The sequence below is a fragment of the Onychomys torridus genome, chromosome 3 (assembly GCF_903995425.1).
Source record: "Onychomys torridus chromosome 3, mOncTor1.1, whole genome shotgun sequence".
Classification (NCBI taxonomy): domain Eukaryota; kingdom Metazoa; phylum Chordata; class Mammalia; order Rodentia; family Cricetidae; genus Onychomys; species Onychomys torridus.
Window position 1 is genome coordinate 29,461,300 of NC_050445.1, and position 20,022 is coordinate 29,481,321.

At 40.3% G+C, this 20,022-nt stretch overlaps 1 protein-coding gene across 1 annotated transcript in view; it reads right to left on the minus strand.

Annotated features, from left to right (window-relative positions):
• The window catches only part of Mgam (maltase-glucoamylase), a 90,717-nt gene that overhangs the window by 46,671 nt on the left and 24,024 nt on the right, over positions 1-20,022 (minus strand). The window contains exons 13-29 of the mRNA XM_036181844.1: positions 19,208-19,292; positions 17,869-17,986; positions 16,285-16,456; positions 15,185-15,301; positions 14,034-14,188; positions 13,207-13,291; positions 12,439-12,495; positions 11,648-11,772; positions 9,471-9,559; positions 7,976-8,025; positions 7,422-7,589; positions 5,086-5,235; positions 4,561-4,761; positions 2,471-2,625; positions 993-1,161; positions 665-761; positions 211-323 (exon numbers count right to left, since the gene is read on the minus strand). Coding sequence (XP_036037737.1) covers positions 211-323; positions 665-761; positions 993-1,161; positions 2,471-2,625; positions 4,561-4,761; positions 5,086-5,235; positions 7,422-7,589; positions 7,976-8,025; positions 9,471-9,559; positions 11,648-11,772; positions 12,439-12,495; positions 13,207-13,291; positions 14,034-14,188; positions 15,185-15,301; positions 16,285-16,456; positions 17,869-17,986; positions 19,208-19,292 — 2,106 coding nt within the window. The remainder of the gene's footprint in view (positions 1-210; positions 324-664; positions 762-992; positions 1,162-2,470; positions 2,626-4,560; positions 4,762-5,085; positions 5,236-7,421; positions 7,590-7,975; positions 8,026-9,470; positions 9,560-11,647; positions 11,773-12,438; positions 12,496-13,206; positions 13,292-14,033; positions 14,189-15,184; positions 15,302-16,284; positions 16,457-17,868; positions 17,987-19,207; positions 19,293-20,022) is intronic.

A 20,022-nucleotide genomic window follows, 5' to 3' on the forward strand; every position in this document is an offset into this window, starting at 1 on the left:
AAAACATAATTTTAATAGTTATAGGATTCTCTCTCCAAAACTGCATATTATAGATTCCCCTGAGAAAGACCATGAAATTTAGGTACCATATGACAGTTACATTGTATGACAATCATGTATAGCAGGATTGGAAACATTATGTGTGTATGAACACACACACACACACACACACACACACACCAAATATTTCAAAAATGCTTTCCTTCCTACCTCTGTGTATTGCTGAGTGACAAGCTCTGGAGTTGGGCCCAAGAACACATAGAAGTCCAGAATGCCTCCTGTAGTTCTGTATGTTAGGGCAGGCAGGGGCTGGAATGTCACATCTAGAAACATAAGAAAATGTCATCATGATGAAATCCTTCCTGTTTAGAATTTTAACCCTGGAATCGCACCTTCTTATTCTTCAATTGTAACACACTGACAGGAGATATTTTGGAGTAGGTGCATATAGAACTGAAGAAGTCAAAAAAAGCTCTCACTAGCTGCATTGCTAATAAAAGTTGGGTAAATTATATATAATTAAAATATACATAAAGGGTCAATGAAAGAGAAAATCAATCTGTAAAGTATATGATTTTTGTCTGTAGTGACAGCTAAGTCAAATATATTCTAAAGCAATTAAAGAATCGTTGGCATACAATAAGAAGACAGAGGTTCGTCGTACCCATGGCATTGCTGTTCATCAGGAGGACTCCATGGGCATTGCCATCCTCTTCTAGCCCCATGTAGTAAGGGTGCACACCATAGGAATTCTTCTTGTACTGAGAGGCACAGGGAAAAGGAGGTTAGGAGACTGTGTGCATGGGAAAGAAACTCAACAGAAACTTGATTGCTACACTGAGTCAATCTTCTTCTGATAAGAACAGCAGAGGAAAGGGGAATTTAAAAGGATGTCCATACTCCTAGCAGTAGATGATGACAAGCATGTGGAGTCTGGAAAACACAGTGTGGATGGAGGAGACAGAACACAGACCCACACACCCTGTCCTTACCCCTGGGGGCTGGTCCCTGGAAAACATGCCCCACGTGTGCCAGTTCAAGTCTGTCTTGAAGGTTGTGTGCTCAGTTTCCCCAAAGCCATAGATGTATGTGGAGGGCAGGCGGGTGGAGATGCGGATGAACATGTCATTGAAGGTGAAGCCGAGGAGCTGAGAGTCCCAGCTGCAGAAGGAGAAGGACATTTGCAAAGGAAATCAGCTCCCTGGTGGCTTCCAGCAGATGCCTCTGTGAGGACAACAGAGCCCTGCATTTTCCCACACCATCTGTTCCTGAGTCTCTCTCAAACAAAACAAGCAAGTCTCATTCATTGAAATAACAGTCAGCCCTGCTAAAGGCCTCAGTGACAGGTAATTCTTCTCTTACACTGTATCATTGCTTCCCTTTAGTGTTCTCCACAGTTGCATGTCCAATCATGTTTATCACCTTACCACTTCAAACTCACTGTGTCTTCTGTTCTTGACCCCTGATGCTCCACTTCCTACAGGTATTCAGGGCTATAATATGAGCACCTCACACCACCTTACATTCCTGCTCACATGCCTTCTCACTTCTGACAGCATCTGAGGACCCTTCAGGGCTGTGCCCATTCTAAATCTCACCTAACATTCAGTAATCTCTCTAATTAAACTGATAAATTTCCTCTGGGTAATGATTTACATCATTCTATCACAAATGTTCCTTTACCCAGAACTCCCTTCAGGACTTCTCCTAACCTCAGTTCCATTTCAAACATCCCCTCATCCTCAAAGAAACAAACTCAGATCACGGTATCTAAGTCAACAAATCATCTGATTTCCCTGATTTTTCTAGCATAGCAGTTATTGCTACATCAAAATCCTCTTCCTAGTATAATTTAAACTTTCTTTAGTAGAAGATATAGCACATCTATCTGTGACCACAATACCAAAAGATAACTTAATATAAATACTTGTTCAATATTTCCCACATACCTGTAACTGCCTTAGTAATCCCTCCCAGAATATTAAAGATTTCCTCTAAGAACAGAAAGCATTTCCTCTTGTGTGGTGTTTATATGAGATATCACTCATAATCCCAGATATTTGAATACTTGGTCTCCTTATGGGCACTATTTGGTGACTATTGGGAGGTGTGGCCTTGGTGGAGGAAGTATGTCACTGGGGACAGGATGTGGAGTTCAAAGGCTCACACCATTCCCAGTTTGCTTTCTGTTTCCTCTTTGCAGATCAAAAGGTGAGCTCTCAGTTGTTCTGGCTGCCCTGTCTGCTACCTGCATCCACTTTGGACTTCAAACCTCTGAAGCCAAAAACTCAAATAAACTCTCCTATAAGTTGTCTTGGTCAGGGCTTTTTGATCACAGCCATAAAAGGTAACTAATGCATTATGAATTTGAATGAGATTAGTCTGATGCTTTGCGCCAGGATGTCTTCAATTAATGTGACCTGGTTGTTTAGGAAAGCAGGAACTCCAAGTCAGCCCAGGACCCACTCACATTACAGTGCCTGTACTCTTCCTGCGAATTTCAATCCCAAATGGATTCTCTTTGATGAGGACATCATAGAGACGGCCTTCAGGGGTGCTGGATGGAGCAGTGGGGATGTTCAGAGGCACTGGGACTTCATACCGACTGTGGTTGGGATCATAGATCTAGGCCAGAGAAAATCATTTAAAGTAAAGATAAAAATATGGCGTGTATATTATGATGCATTCCTAGCATGCTGACAGTGCTCATAATTAACAATAATGTGCAATTAATAATATAATTGCATAACTAATAATGTAATTCAAAATAACTTATGAAAATGATCAATTTCCACCTGACAAAATATTAGAGGATTGAAACACCAGATATTCTAACTATACTGAATTGTTCAATCATAATATGTAAATATGCCAAAATATGACATCAATAGTGTAAATATTAACATTTAGCTGTCATATCAAAAGAATGATTTAGTCAAGAATTGTTCTCTAGAGACAAATACCTCAGCATACTCTTAGCATGTTTCACAGAGTCTACAGGCTGAATGTTTTGTCTTCTTTTACCTCACAATACAGGACTTTACCAAAATTCCAGAGAACAAGGTTCTATTAAATAACTTGACCTGGGTCATGTCTCAGTATTATAGGCTCTAGAATATTCCTTCACCTATTTCAACACTGCTATTAACATGAAATTTTAATTCTGAAATTGGTATGGTATTTATATCATATGGTATATTGTTTTGTGTGTGACTATATGAGTATAAGGAGACCTGAAAACCACTGAAATTGGCAGGAAAAAAACTAAATTTCTCTAATTAAAAATATATCTTCTGAAGATGAAATACAGCTGGATAATTAAGGATCCAAATACTACTGTGGATACAATTGTAATTAGTAGGGATAGGAAATGAATATGCCAAGGTTAATGTCATAAAATGCTTAGGAATTCATGGGAAACAAGAAAGAAGAATTCAGCACTCCTGAGGGATGTGAGTTAACACAAATTCTGCAGAAGGGCTTTGCTATTACAGGGAAGGAACAGTGAGATGGATTCATGGAAGAAATACAGGCTGAATCTTAAAAGTTAAACAGCAATAAACCAACACAAAACTGAGAGCAGGTGATTCTGGTAAAGAAACAACGAAGTCCCAGAGTGTTAAAGTGGGACCACAAAGACATGAGTACAATGGAGAGAACTACTGCATAGCTAATGGTTAGTGAGTGTGAGTTGAGGCTACACACCCAACCAACTCCATTCTGGTGAGGACACACACAGAGAACAACACATTAGAAGATGGAGAACTCAAGTCCAGATTGAGCCCAGATTCTAAGGGTAGTCTAGGCAAAGTCACTCTTCCTTGATCACTGCCTTGTACTATTCCAGCAGCATTTGAGTACTCAGTATATAGGAGCCTATGTGTGGGATTCCAATACCACCACCATGGAAGATAAAACCCTGTTTTGTAGCAGCTCACAGTCTAATAAAGAGGATAGCTAGTCCATCCCTATCCCTTTGGTTAATTAAACCAAGGAAGGAAAAGAAATCATTTTCATGAGTATTTCAATGTTGTCTCCTATTACTTTATTCAAAATCATACTCCTCCTCTTATATGGTCAATCACAAATCTACTCATTTCCCAACCTCCATTATCATTACCAACCATACACACACATTTGCAAGCTATGAACATGGCAGTCATTCCTCAGGTATATATATCCCTCTTGTTGTTGATATGAATGACCAAGATGGTCTCAAGGTCTCAATCACATCCCCTGTTGCCCATCTCCCTTCTTATCCCTACACCAAACCCATCTATAACTGTCCAACCTTCCTAGTAGCCTCCTGTGCTCCCTCTCCATGTTTCATTCTCCCAAACATTTTTATAGACACAGTGATTCTCTCAATTTCGAGATTAGGAGAGGTTTCACTATTCTTCCAGTCATCTAATTGCTCTCTTTGTTAGAATATTGTTTTAGAATGATTACTAAAGAAAATAAAATAAAACATTTTTTTTTTTGGAATGTTGTAGCACAAGGTTGCACAGAGTAATGGAACTGAAAAGGCCCTATCCACACTGGATCACACACACTGTTTACCTTGAACTGCAGCATTTCATTCTTGTGGTAGATCACTCTAAGCTGCAGTTGATTCACAGGTGTAGAGGGGAAGGCATTGCTGTAAGGAGAAGGCTTCAAGGAGATGTTCGCTGTGGCCTCATTTGGGTGATTCTGAACATTGCTGACTGAGTACAGCTCATTGACAAAGTAGCAGTAAGGGACCCCAGAAGAGCTGGATTCCTGAAAAGAATTTCAATATCCTAGATCAGCAAGGGATCTGTAGTTATCGTATAGATAAGTCAATTTATTTATATGGAGAAAGCCATCACTTCAATCACTGATGTCTATAAGAATTAAGTAAGCATTACTCAAAATTCCTCAACTTCAAACAACATAGTAAACACCCCATTCTTCCACACTCTACTCCTCAATCCAAATCAGGTTCATCTGGAGCCTTTTCTTTCCATGGATTTTAATAAATCCCAGCATACAGGACTGTGCTAACGATATTGTAGGTTGTATTTCAAGGGTTCCAGTTTACAGGAACATCCTCAGCATGCTTACCTCCCAGATGCAGCCACGGGCAGTGCATTTGGCCTCAGTTGCACCATCCTCATCTGGGTAGCAGTCTATCTTCTCCAGATCCCTCACATTGTCCCACTCAACTGTATATGCTTCTCCCAGCATGAGATGGATATCTGTGATGGTGGCAACCTGGAGGAATGAAAATTCATCCTCAGGACAAACATCTTGCCAGACTTGAATCTTTCTTTTTTTTGAAATTAACTATAACTTCCATTCTTAGTCTATCCTTATGCCCTGCTTTAAATGATTTTCAGAGCGCACTACAGTTTGCAAGGGTGCAACTATATAGATGGAGTAAGAGATAGTGGCAAGAGGAAAATGTCAGTACTCTCTCAAAACCTATATTACACTGTAGGAAGAGATCAACCATGCGAAACCTGCTATGTTCACACGTTGTTTTCATTCCTTCCCTGGACCACTCGACCCCTAATTCCTTTTGTCAGAAAGGCTTTCTCCTCCTATTCTCAAATAAGCTGTTTTTCTCATTCATTACCTCTATATCAGGACCCCTTTGGTTTGAAGGCCCAGAGAATAGGGCAATACGAGTAATGCGGCTTGGGCTGTAGCAGTTTCTTTCTGGAATCTCCCACGAGTTTTCTCAATTACTTTGGTCTAAGATTTATCAACCAAGTGTAAGACTGGGGAGGAGGAAATGTCTTTATATAAACTTTCATTTCCGACATCCCAGTCTCATTGTGTGCCAATGCAAGAAATCCAAATTTGAAGTTACCTGTACTACATTTGCTTTCCACAGCAGCATTTCATTCTTTTTTTTTTTCTGTTCTTTTATTTGAAGTTTCTTACACAGCACCTCCATGACTAATGCATTCATTATCTGGAGCATACTGTCACTTTCTAGATGTGGTTATCCCTTTCTCAGTGTCCTTCCTGTAGCCAGTACCCTGTCCTTCCTGTCCTGCCAAACCCCACTCTCCACTCCAGCCTCCAATAAGGCCTTGATTCAAGGATCATTGTCAGGACCTTAGAGAATTAAATATGACTTTCTTAATTGGGTGCCTGAAACCCTCTCAGGTCTGATAAGTTTCCTCTGGCCCCAAACACTCTGCTTCTAAATTCAAATGAGACTTTAGCCAGGCATGGAGCTAAAGACTGATAGTGAAAGGCTTCTGTGCATTATGTGTGTGGCCACAGAAACCAGAAGTGGCATTGGATTGCCTGATACTGGAGTTACATGTTTGTGCACCAACATGTGTATGTTGAGAATCAAACCTGGGACCTCTAGAAGAACATCCAGTGCTACTAACTGCTGAGCCATCATGCCATCTCCATGAAACTCTGTCTTTCAAGGTCCTGTTCTATCCATGCCTTCTCAAAAAAGATAACCTCAACTACCACATAAGTTCAATGCAAATATTTTACAAATGTTGATTTAGACTCCTTAATTCTTTCATATAAATATGTGTGTGAACTGTATCTTTCACCACCCTGATTCAAACAATAAAGAGTTCTTTGGTGATATATTAACTCTCATTTTCTACCAAGAGCAAAGCTTGTTTTCACATCTGCATCTTCCAGCTGCCTTACACTTTGCCATACACACAACCAACCACCTAATCCTTTATTTATAACTTCATAATGTATGTTTCTTCTATACATAATGTGATGACAAATATCAAATATCATCAATATGCTATCTAGTAGAAGTCTCAGTTGACTTATTTTCCTAATTTGAAAGATCCTGAAAACAGTGCTGATTGAGCAGCTCCAATTCCGTGAGGATCCTCAGCAGAAGTCATGAGAACTGACTTGGAAAGGGTTTCTTACAGTGCTGAGGAACAGAGGAATGGAAATGAAATCATACACAAAGACTGGATCTCATTATATATGTCAGAATAGCACGTTCTAATCACCATCTGAGTTAGTTAGTAGCACCAGCAACTTCTGCATAAAATATTTCCTGCAAATGGATATGTTAGAGAACATGTACTATTCTCAATAGAGCTTGAAAAAAGGGTGGGAAAACAGTAAATAGATAAAAGCACTTTAATGTTTTATTCATAGGATCTCTATCTCTACTGTCACCTTCAAGCACAAGCCATCAGCTCTCACATCCTGTCCCCACACCTCCTTACAGAAAACTGGACACTGAGAATGAAGAAAGTAGGGATGAAAAAACTGGAGTCACAGTGCCTCAGACTATCTCTGCATCTCTACCTTCCTCCTCCATACTCTGACGTCTCCATCAGGTCTCAGGTATGCTCTGGTCCTTCAACAACCCATGTAATCTTAGCAAGAAGTGATATCAAGAAACCATGGAAGTTTGTGAAAGTCTGCTTCACAAATTGAATTCTTACCTTCATGTTTGAATTGTAAGTGATTTGAGGAGACATCTGACTAAGGACACCATTCTGTTTCACTCTAACATTGTGAATTGCCTGTGTCCCAAGGATTTTAATTTCCTGGAATGCCAAGTTATTGGGATCCTTGTAGTTTGGACTTGAAATTGTCACATTCAAATGGTTCTGAAACACATCAAGCATAATTATGAGCAAATTATAAACACTTAGAATCCCAGTTCCTCTAATACCCATCCTAGACTACACCCCCAACCTTTCTCTAAAGGCCTCTCAATTTCTTCTTCTAGTGTATGCTAATGGGGTACAAATTTGTTTTAAAATGCCAATGGAGAGAGATGAGGAAACATTTTAGAGAATTATTTTACAACACTAGCTGATTTTCTTTTTACTACTGATTCTTTTTGATAAATATAGCTGATGTAATTATTATAAATTAAGTCATACGTTTACTCACCCACATAAATGCTAATATTTAAATAAATAGTTACATGAATATAGCAGAACACATACAGTCATCTTCAGACAAAGTCCCAATACAGATATGCACTCACTTGGGTGACAGAAAATTCACTGAAAAGGTAAATGTTCTTGGCCACAGTATCTGAAAGAAGAAAGAGATGTCAGACTGGTCTGGCAGCTACAGAAGATGTGTTTCACCTTCCTCTCCTTAAAATTGCCCCCCCCCCTTATTTTCATGACTGAAGACACTTCACTAGATCTTTACTTTGGCTGCTTATGAATTTTTACGAGTCAGATAATGCCACAGTGACTATGAGAGACCCAGTATCTCTGAGGCATACTGTTCTCATTTCTTCTGGATGGTGCACACTCAGACATGGGATTTCTGGGCTATATGGTAGTTCTATTTTAAAACAGTGAAGATGTGTCTACACTGTTCTCCATAATGACTATGCAAATTTATTTTATGATTTGTTGCCTGTCACACTTAAAATTACAATACCATGCCCTGTATTTCCTCCCAAGAGGTTGCTGTTGAGTCTCCTGTCCTCGTTTTCATGATAGCTAAGATGGGGAAACATCAACCACACCTATTTGCAGGTGAATGAATAAAAGAATTACAGTGCATGAAGATAATGGAGTATTCTTGCCTATTAAAGAAGAGGGAAGCTCTGCATTGTTAGAGCAGAGATGAATCCGGATCATAATCCACTAGGAGAAGTAACTAAGACAGCAAAAGAGAAGCAATGTATGGTCTCTGTTTATACAGGAGCTAAATAGTTGCACTCATATAAACAGAGGAAGAAACAGGAGAATTCAGAATCAGGTAGAAGGGTACATGTGGAAAATCTGTTCAAGGACTATGAACAATGATAAGAACAATTCTGGAGAGCCAATGCTGCTATTAGTGGTGATGGAAGCATCAGTTTATTTTATGGTAACCATTGCACAGTGCCTCTATGTGCGTAGAGTTTACATGGCCACACACTTGTCTTCTCTTTAGTACTATAACTGTGAAAGGGTCCTTTGCAGTGCCCCCAAGGCAGTCATATGATGGGAATCTATTTCCCAAGTCAAAGTTGTAAGAATTGTTGGTGCAGTGGAGATAAGGAAAGGAAAGAAACAAAAAAGACAGAAAATCTGCTAATGTTAGATGCACATAATCAGGAATGTGTGCACTTGCTACCTCCCTTACATGGGTGTGTCTTTCATGTCTTCACAATTTGCCCCTAGGGATTCAGGAGGAAAGTATGTACAATGAAGGTGAATTACAGGAACAGTCTTAAAAATGTGCCTCCAGGTGTCTTTTAGCAATGAAGTGTGGGCCTGTTAGACATGACTGACCAAGGAGAGAATTCAGAAAGAGAGAGTCCGAGACAGAGAAAGTCAGAGAGATGCTCTCCCTCCTTCATCTGAGGTTCATCTATCATGGCCTCTGACCATTGCATGCAGAAGCACATGTTTTCTCTGGGAGGATGGCTCTAGGATGCCCAGTTTGATTTCATCCACAGCTGAATGGCCAGCAGGGGTGAGGGACAGAGTCAGACATGCAGGTCTGCAGTGGCCACACCCTCTCACTGCACTCACCCTTCATCTCCCCATCATCCCAGAACAGCTCTCCTCTTGCTTCTTTGTTCTCATCCAGAGCAATGATAAGGCCAAGAGGGTTCTTCCGGCTGTGGGCAACAGAAGCACAAGACCCAAATCCTTAGGGCTCAAAGGATTTTATGACACATTGGCATCAAATTCAATTGGAAAAAGTTACTAACTATAGATGCTCTATTCTCCTTCAAATGCAAAGACAAGATTGGCAGGCCCTTCTCTCTCTAATACCAATAGCTCACAGGGGATGAGAAGACCCTAAAGCTTAGCAATAAGTATATGTGAAGGAGGTGGGAATGTGAGAGCAGAATCAATAGTGCAATAAAAAATGGAGCTGCAAGTATCATTTTGAAGACAGATTATTAGAAGAGGGAGAAATCTTTCACAATAGTGCTATGGCCAGGTGTTTGGAATTCATACCCTGAGGTGTCAACTGCTATGAAAAAGACATAATTTCCCCTCATAAGATAGTTTTTTCTGAGAAAGTAAAACTATACAATAGGGTCATATATAGACTGTCCACTTTCCTTATTTTGATTACTTGTCATTTTGTCTTCAGAAGAAAAGTATATATACAACCAGTAATTAGGATTGGTAGCAATCACTCTGCTGGAGGAGTCAGAGATAATATCTGAGTTTACCTTGGACCTTTGAGAAAGTAGCTGGAAATGGAGAGTGGCTAAAGCCTGGTTATAAAGAATTCTTCAACTATGCATAGCCTTTTGCAAAAGGTAACATGTGAGAAGCCTACATGCAGTAAAACAGGTGACTTCTGGGAGACGAGAATAGCATGCTTTGGCCAGGGCTGGCCTGAGTGCTGAAGGCACTGCAGGAAAGTGCATCTCAAGGCAATGTGAAGCTAGGCTGCACTGTTCCTAAACACGAGTCCAGATTTCCAGCAGGGCAGCAACAAGTCAACACTCTCATTTTAGGAAGGCAACGCTTGTGCAAAACAGCCTGACGCTGAACAATCAGAGAAAGAGAAACCAGAACTCTTTTTATTTATCTCCACAAGAAGTCAATAATTTGACATTTTAGGATACTAAATGCAGTTCAATGGAAAACGCAGCTCTTCAGAGTTCTAAGAACTAATTTCCAGGATATTAAAATCAAATAATCTAATACTTTCAGGGACACATGACAGAAACATGCAGCTCTTCAGTAGAGTGCAGATGGAGTCTACAACTGGAGTCAATGATATGTAAAAGAAGTCTGTGACATTGGTGGGTGGCTAAGTGTGTGTGTGTGTGTGTGTGTGTGTAATTTCAAACAATTTTAAAATTTAAATATGTTTTGATCATATTCTTCCCCTCTCCCAAGTCCTCCCAGATCCTCCCCCACCACCCATCCAATTTTAAATTCTTTCTCAAAAACAAACAAAAATCCAATAAAACAACAAAATCTCCCAAAAGGAAGAAAACAAAATAAGCCACTGTCCCCCCCCAAAAAGAACAACCAAATTGTAACCAAATAAAAGCACACACATACACACACACACACACACACACACACACACACACACACACAACAAACAAACAAACAAAAAACCCTAGGGTCCATGATATGTTGGTCAACTACTCCTGAACATGAGGCCTGTCCTAGAGTGGTTAATATACCCAGTATCACTCGATTGCAGAAAACTGATTTTCCCTCTCCCAGCAGATGTATGTGACAGCTCAGCTGTTAACTTTTACCTAGTAGCTAGGTTTTTATTAGTGACAAATGGGAAGGAGCTCAATGGGAGGGATGGAAATGAGGATGAAGGTTATAATGAGAATGTGTGAGCCAAGACAGGGAACCACTGATAGACATGCAGGTCAAGGCAGGGAGGTGACCAGGTGAGCAGGCTTGCCCAATATAGTCTTCCCAAGACATGAGGCCTTCCATGACAAAGCTGGACATGCCTTGGGAAACTAGGAAGGCTGAGCAACTAGTCAGCCTGTTCTGACACATTCAGAGAGTTGAGGAGGGAGCAGATTAAAATATCTCACAATCAGGTCATAAAGCCCTAGGTCATAAACTTCCAGAGGAAAGGTCAAGTGAAGTCCAAAGGGACATACCCCACTCCAGTACCTTTTCCACCCAGTCTGGTCAACAGACTATCCCAGGAATGTTCCCCTTTGTCAGCCATGCACCCCCCTTAAAGACATCCCATGCTGTACCTGGCTGTTGTGGTTGTGCCTGGCTGTTGTGTGGGGAAGATGTAGCCTCCTCGAAGGTGAAGTCCAATTTTATCTCCAGGAAGTTCCATCTCAATGCTTTGCTTTCTCCATGTCAATTGCCCCCCCTAAGACAGGTAGATAAATCAAACACATTGGCTTCATAATATGTGGACCTCCAGGGACCACCATCATGCAGAGTTCTCTGTGGTGCTAATTCTTGTCCATGAAGCAGAACTACTCTCTACCCAGATAATCAAGCAAAAGAAGCTAAAAAAATTCCAGGGGGTGATGGCACATGCCTTTAATCCCAGCACTTGGGAGGCAGAGCAAGGAGGATCTCTGTGAGTTCGAGGTCAGCCTGGTCTACAGAGTGAGATCCAGGACAGGCACCAAAGCTACACAGAAAAACCCTGTCTCAAAAAAAGAAAAGAAAAAAAAAAAAAAAAGAAGCTAAAAATGTAAGTCAGTTCAGGGTTTGTAAAACATTTTTGCCATGCTCAGCCTGTTTAATGGATATTATGTGAACTGATAGCTAGTTATCTGATCAAATCACCCATGAGGCTCTCTAATGCTTGCTCATGAGAAGCCTTTGAAGTCCTTACCCTATTGCTGAATAAATTGCATGTATGTTAAGTTACAGGCTTGCTCTACCTGAACTGTGCTGTGAAATTATAGAAAACACTACAGAAACACTCCTCTGTGCAAGAATGCTAGTTCTTAGCTCTAGAGAAGTGCCTCTCTATGCAGCTGCAGCTGTAGTCTTGAGTTTAAGAAAAGTTCCAGCTACTTACGGTCTCGTAGTCATACCAGACAGCATCAGGCACATATGCCTTCACTTTCTCTGCACCCTAAAATTAAATAAAAAAACACATTATCCTCATGACAGAGCATAGGGGGCTTCCCAGCCATATTTGGAGAAGGAAGGCATAGTCTTATTTTCTCTGTTGTTGAAGTATGCCTTTCTCCTAGTAAAGATAAGAGAACTATATAGCCTGGCAATCTGGGGCAGGGGAATTGCAAATGGGAGGGATTATAATTAGTAATAATAAAAATGATGATAAAATACACTGTGGGTACAATTCCAGCTTTCTGTAAAATATTGGATTATCTCTGTAGCTCACATGTTAGATGCAGCTATAATTCCTATCTTTGAAGTTGGGAAGCCTACACAATAACTCTCCTGGGCCAGCATTCTCACCTAGCTGGCATAGATCATCAACCCTGATCACTTTGACTTTAAAATGAGTGCTGGTCTCCGTTTCATCCTGGTTCCACATCTCAGAGCAATAATAGTCAGTTATAATAACCTGATGAGCGAGAGGCTCATTCCCACATCTAAGTGAACAGTTTGTGCTTTGATACTGGTTGAGAACTTGTCTAGAAAAAGAGACCTCTAAAGAAGAAAACATAACTCAGATATACAGCTACAAAATGCCCCTGTATACTCTTACCTGTTGAGTCAACCACAGATTTTTGCAATAGAGGGGAGAGAAGATTTGGCAAGTAGTGATCAGGAACAGAAGCAGAGGCTGCCTGCCTGCCTCTGTGAGAACACTTGCCTCATCCAGAACAGGAGTGATGAGGAGTCCTGGTCCCCACAGAAATTGCCGGTTTATGTCCCAAGTATTGATGTCCTCATAGAACCTAGGTAGCAAAGAGATAGGTCAGAGAGAGATGGGCCAGGGCTCCTAGAATCTCTCCTACAATCTAACCAAAGCTTGTAGGCTACCTAGAAAGCAGCCACAATCACTGTGTGACACCTACTACGACCCCACCTCCTCCCATCCCATGTAGATCTGTGTCCCCACCCAAACCCATGTACCTTCCTGCTCTTCCCCAGGTGACACAGAAGTTCCTATTCCAGGATCTACACTAAACTGGCCCCAGACTCTGCCATTGTTTGCTGTATCTCTCCTTGGAAAATGTCGTGACCTTAGCTTATTGTCAAGAAAGATCTGGGGCCAGGTGGTGGTGGCACATGCCTTTAATCCTAGCACTTGATTGGGAGGGGGTGGCAGAGGCAGGAGGATCTCTGTGAGTTCAAGGCCAGCCTGGGATACAGAGTGAGTTCCAGGACAGGCTCCAAAGATACACACAGAAACCTTGTTTGGAAAAAACAATAACAACAAAAAAGGTCTAGGGCTGGATCTAGGAGCACAATGCCACCAATCTCAGATATGTGGGTAGATTTCTTGCCCAGTATATGCAAAGCCTTGCAATTGATTTATAGCACACATGCACACACACACACACACACACACACACACACACACACACACACACACACTCCTGCATACCTTGCTTGGATGGCTTTATATTTTACTCTGCTACTATGACCTTGTCAACATCACCAAGTTTGCATTAACAGAACACAGGGGGGACTTACTCGTGCAGAAGGGGCCTAGCCACCGTGTCTCCCCGGCTGTGGGCACGGTATAAAAGAGTGTAGAGGTAAGGCAGCAGAGTGTATCGGATGTTAAGGTAGTGCCTAGATGAATTCAACAGCAAGGAATCAGCTCCAAAAGAGGCAGGATCCTGGTCCTAAAAGGAAAGAAACGTTTGCAGTTGTGAATTGACTAAGGGAAAGCTGTGCATACCCAGAAAGATCTCAGAAATCTCGCAGCGAAACCCGGGGTTTCATGCTGCATGATCTGGGCCCTCAGTTGCACATTGCCTCTGAGTGTGGCACAGCTGGAGGGTAGAACCATGACATAGAGTAAGTTGCCATGGCAACTTGCCCTGCCTTGTAAATGGGTTCAAACTGCCCTGCTGAGAGGCTATCTTACATAATTTTGAAATGTTTCCCCATCTTCGTTCTCATTACAAAAACAAGCAAGGCAAGTAGAGTGCACAGAAGTTTTATAAACCTCTTAGAGTCTCATCATTTCCATTTTTATTTTAAGGTTTCTGAGATTTCTATTTTTTGTTTTAATGGTGTGATAGTTGTTCTCAGCTTTCTAGAACCTAACCTTCTGGTCCCCAGAACTTCCCTCCGGCTGCCTTGGAAAAGGTAAGCATCTTACTTCTTGCTGCTCTCGACCCCTTAAAGTATAATACACAGCATGGTATCCAGCTGCATTTCTCATTTGGAATTTTTTACAAGTTTGCTAGGTAGCTCAGGCAAGTATTTAACTTCTGATCCATCCTCCTGCCTCCACCTCCCAAATAGTTAGCTAGGATTAGAGGTCTGTGACACCAGGTAGAATCTTGAATTCTTAACCCTTTGCTTGAGCTGTGCATCATAACCAGGCTGAATCTAAAGAAGCCATCCACATGAGCAACCAGTGTGTGTGTGTGTGTGTGTGTGTGTGTGTGTGTGTGTGTGTGTGTGTGAACGAAGCTGGTCCCAATGGCAAAAATAAGAGAGAAACTGAGACACTGGGACATTTTACGACCAACAGGTCTTTGTTAATGGCAAGTGAGGCCGAAATCAGCATACATAAAGTATATTATGAAACTGGCTCAACAGATTTCATGGTGGGATTACAAACAGATCCACACCCAATGTACATTGATTATACTTTCCAGCTGACTTACCTTGTAGCCTTGGCCATTGTGATTCCGGGAAAATGGATAAAATGCCCCCAGCTGCATCCACCGCCTGCAGAGCTCCTCAGATGTGTCCAGGGCAAAGCCACATATATCGGCCCCTACCTATAACGACACATGGACAGCATGCTTCTCACACATCCACCCACCTCCTTCTGTTGCTTTCCACCAGGAATTTCCTAACCAAACATTTTTGTTCAAATCTTTTACCTAGAAGGCGAACGTGGTATGGTCAGAACCATCACTGTGTGCACACCATGCTAGATGACTCCTTTCCTGCCATGGCCCCTCGATTTTGTTAAACTGAGCATGAGCACCATAACTTCTTATGGATAGTAGCTGGCAGTACCAATAATATTGTATCACATACATATCTAAAGCCTGACTCTGATCACGCCACTCACTTCATCAAACTCTCCACAGCTTCCTCTCTATCCCTCCTCTCAACCCTTTAAATCTGGTTCCAATCTACCCTTTCAGATAACCACCTACTCCAGTTCTCCACACCGAACTTAGGAGCACATCGATCACCCCTTCATGCTCCTTTGGCTTGTGTTTATTCTGTGGTCTTAAAATAAGCTTCTCCCCTCATTAGCCAGTCTCCATGGTTCAACTTATGTTTACTTGTATGTCTCTGTATTTTGTTACTGGATGCCATTCATACTTAATTTAGCACCTTGACACAGTAAGAGTTCAATAATGTGTCTGTTGAATTTGACCAAGCAATCCAAAGCCAGTGCTGCAGGGCTGTTTCTTCATCTGGGAACTTGCTATATAAGTGTGTTGCATGTATGCATGCATGGGAACTAGTTACATACTCCATGTATGCATGCATCTGACTTAGACAAGAGGATTGGCACACTTTCTGTGTCTTACACGTTAAGAATATTTTAGGAGATATCAGGGTTGTACTTTCTTTTTACATCAGGCAGTTCAGAAAACGATGATAACTGCAAGAACCACAGTGATGATGATGAAGAATGGACATTAAAGCCCTCACCCATGGCAGGCTTTATAGTGTAAAAACTTATCAGAAGGGAACTTCCTGAGAACTGATAGTCATAAGAGAGCTGGGGGCGAAGACTCACCATTGGGATACCGAAAAGGTTGAACTCAAGCATGCCTGGAATGGACCACTGAAGGTCCTTCCAGGTAGCAGCATTGTCTCCTAACCAGTGGGATGCAAACTTGCCAGATCCCGCAAAGGTAGAGCGTGTTATGATGAAACTTCTCTTGTCTGGGAACACTGTCTTCACGGCTCTGGAACGGGACAGACATTTAGGGATCAGTGGGAAGCTCAGCTAGTCTCTGAACAACAATAGTAAGAATATAAAAAACAAACGTCTCATTCCTCTCTGCTCCTTTTCTCCAAAAAGGATTCGAGGGGCTGTTAGAAGCAGTCTCTACCATGACATGCATTCATATTTTGCTTAGCTTTGTTCTTTACATACCGTTAGCCTCTTAATTCCCAACGACTTCCAAAGCAGCCTTGGAAAGGTTAAAAACTAGAGGTATATGAATTTTATAAAATAAAAAGTAAAACTTAACATAAGTAAAAAATATGTTAGTCTTTCTATCACAAGACCTCAGAAACTAAACAAAAGTGGACTTACCAACATTACCTTTGAAAGTTTTATGTAGAAAAACATGTTGGTGATAATTGTATAAGAAAAAATGTTTTAAAATTAAACATAAATGATTTTTTAACTAAATACATTAAATATTTTAAGTTAAAGGTCTGCATGTGTACACATAACTAAAAAAATTTGCAGGGCTGGATTTATAGCTCGATGGTACAGCACTTGCCTCGCAGGTAACGCCCTGAATTTATCTCCCACACTGAAAAATCATTTACTGTGGGGCATTTTCCACTTCTCTCAAAGTGGTTAAAATTACACCTGTTATTTTGTTAATCAGTGAAATTGTTCTTGGTCTAGTTTCTTTCTGTCACTGTTACAGCAAGAACAAATTATCCTTACATTTTTATCATTATAGAATTTAATTCCACACAAAGGTAAACAGAACCCAGTAGAAGGCTCCTGGGTCCAACGTAAAAGCCCAATGCCCATAGATATCTACAAGTTACTTAATCCTCTATATCCTTTATTTTTACACTATGTAGGAAGATAAAATGTATAAGGAGAAGGGCCTAAATTTTGTTTTTCCGTATTTTAGATATTTTCCTTGGATAACAGCTTTCTTCTGATTTTCTATTCATTCATTTACTCATTTCTCATCTCATTTTATATATTCTGCAAATACTTACTAGATTTTTTTTTTATTTTCTACATGCCAATTTCCTCATTCATTCAGTAATGATGACCATATTTTTTTAAATATTTGTGTCAGCTTTAAGTATTTGTATGTATGTGCTTGTGCACACATTGGGTATATGCACATTGAGTGAAGATGCCAGAGAGGACCAGAAGTGGGAGTCTGATTTCTGGAACAGTAGTTACAGGCAGTTGTGAGCCACCCAATGTGGGTGCTGGAAACCAAATTCAGGTCCTCTGAGAGAGCTGTACATGTTCTTAACTTCTAAGCCATCTGCTCAGGACCCACCCCTCAAGTTTACTTTTTGTTTTGAATTTTAACAAATACTATTTATGAGTCACTAAGCCTCTTTCAGATCCATAATGTGATCACATATACGTTTATAATAATGGACTCACTCTGCTGTGGCAATGGCCATGGAGTAGCCATACAGATTGTGAACATCATACTGCTTGCCCCAATGCTGAATTGCATCCATGCAGAGAGTCTTAGAGAACAAGCGCCCATCCAGGATCTCTGCAACAACAACAAATGACCAGTCAGGGAAAACTTTCCATGCTAATTTCTCACTTCTTAACTTCCACACATCCTGTAAAGATGGCTGCACTGGCCAGGTTTTTATTGTAGCTATCCTGAAAATAAACATGCTGTGTTCTGATCATCAGAAGACCATCTAGTTGATGTAATTTTTCTGATACAAAAATGCACTGTGTTACCCACACACTCCTGATTCTCAGAGGCAGAGAAGAGAATATAATCCAGCTGGAATTTCGATCTGAATTTTTCAAATGAATATAATGGCTCAAAATAAGAAACATTGGATGAAAGTGTAATTTAGCTTCTGACTGCATTTTCTCTTGATCGCGTATTGCATAGAGTGATTAGTAGTCTTAGTTTCACTCACATATTCTCTGTTCCTACTCAACCACTGTGGTTCCCACAGAAATGAACTGTGTATTCTATTTATTAATATAGATTCTTGACAATTTATTTACTTCTGACCTATTTTTTAAATTCATTCTACATGTTAATGCCAGATTAATACTTCTAAAACGAGTTGACAATCCTTCAGCCCTCTGACAAAACTATAAATAGCTTCTATCACAGAAAGAATTAAGTGAGGACTGTCTGGCCTTCAATCAAACCTCTTCAATATTTGATTCTTACCTACATCTGCCTCAGTTTCCCAGTTTGTCTTCAGACTGAAGTGACCATGAGTGTTATAACCCTAGAAGTTTCGTTTCTTTCTTACTCAAGATATAACTTTCTTCTTGGCTCTGTAACTTTCTTCAAACAACAATTAATAATATGGTTCTATAACCATATCCTCAGAGGTTGAGGTTTATTTGACTATATGGTTCATGCTCATCCTTCAAGCAGTATCCCTCACCTGAAGGTCAAAACTACCCATCTGCTCTCTCTTGTAAGCTCTATGAGATTCACCTTGAAAATAGCACTAACTAATCACTAGCCTCTGGATTCTGCATCATAGGTGTTTTAGAATTTCCCCTACAACAGCATGGACTAGGCACAGAACAACTAGATTATTCATTGAGAATTTATGCCTCCTCAGAGAACCATGGACAGTATATTGAATTTCTTTTCTAGTTTTCTTTATGTAGTACCCACATTCCTTTCCCTGTGACCATTATTGTTCAGTGGTTCAGATCTATCACTGTAAATTCAAAATATCATATACACCTTGCCACATCAATCAGGATGACCACAATGACTTACTTGGTGTGAATGGAGGATAATTGAGGTTGTTTGTGGAACATCCTGAAACTGAGCCATCAACAAAGTTGGAGACTTCATTCATATCCTACCAGACAGAGAGCAAAATCTATTAGGCAAAGCAGCATGCTGTGTTTATATAATGGTAGTGTGTTTTTGTTTCTGAGGATCAGATAAATTACTCTACATATTTCTTTTTAAGAATTTCCAATGCATAAGGTAGAAATATAGGTCTCTATCTTCTCAACTCACTAGAAATTTCACAGAGGAAGTTCTTAGAATAGCTTCAAAATGATGCATGTCTATAATTACTGAAAGTAAACAATTCCCAAATAGATTATCCAAAAAGTTTCATGTTATTTCCCGTATGTATTTCAACCTACAATATTATATGCCTAAATATATCCTACATATAGGGACATACATAAATATACATATAGAAAGAGAGAAGGGAGACAGTGTATCCATGTGCCAGAGCTGTGAAAATTGAAGGTCTGGAAGGGTAGATAGCAAAACTAATTTTAGACATCTTTGGTTGCTATCATTTTACAGAATTTTTGCTGTCATCTTTTTAGCTGATTGTATTATTTGAATTTTCTACAGTTCTTTTATAAATAGAAAATTTTCAACTGTAGGCCTAAATTTCATTCAACAGCAGCTGTATTACACCCATATTCATCTGACATTTTATGAGACATTGCTCCTTTATACTTCCAGAAGGTATTTTATACCTGAACACTTTGGTTCTGATGAATCTGTCATCATGTCTAAATAAAAGCCTCAAGCTGACAATTGAACTATCGTGTGTTTTATGATAC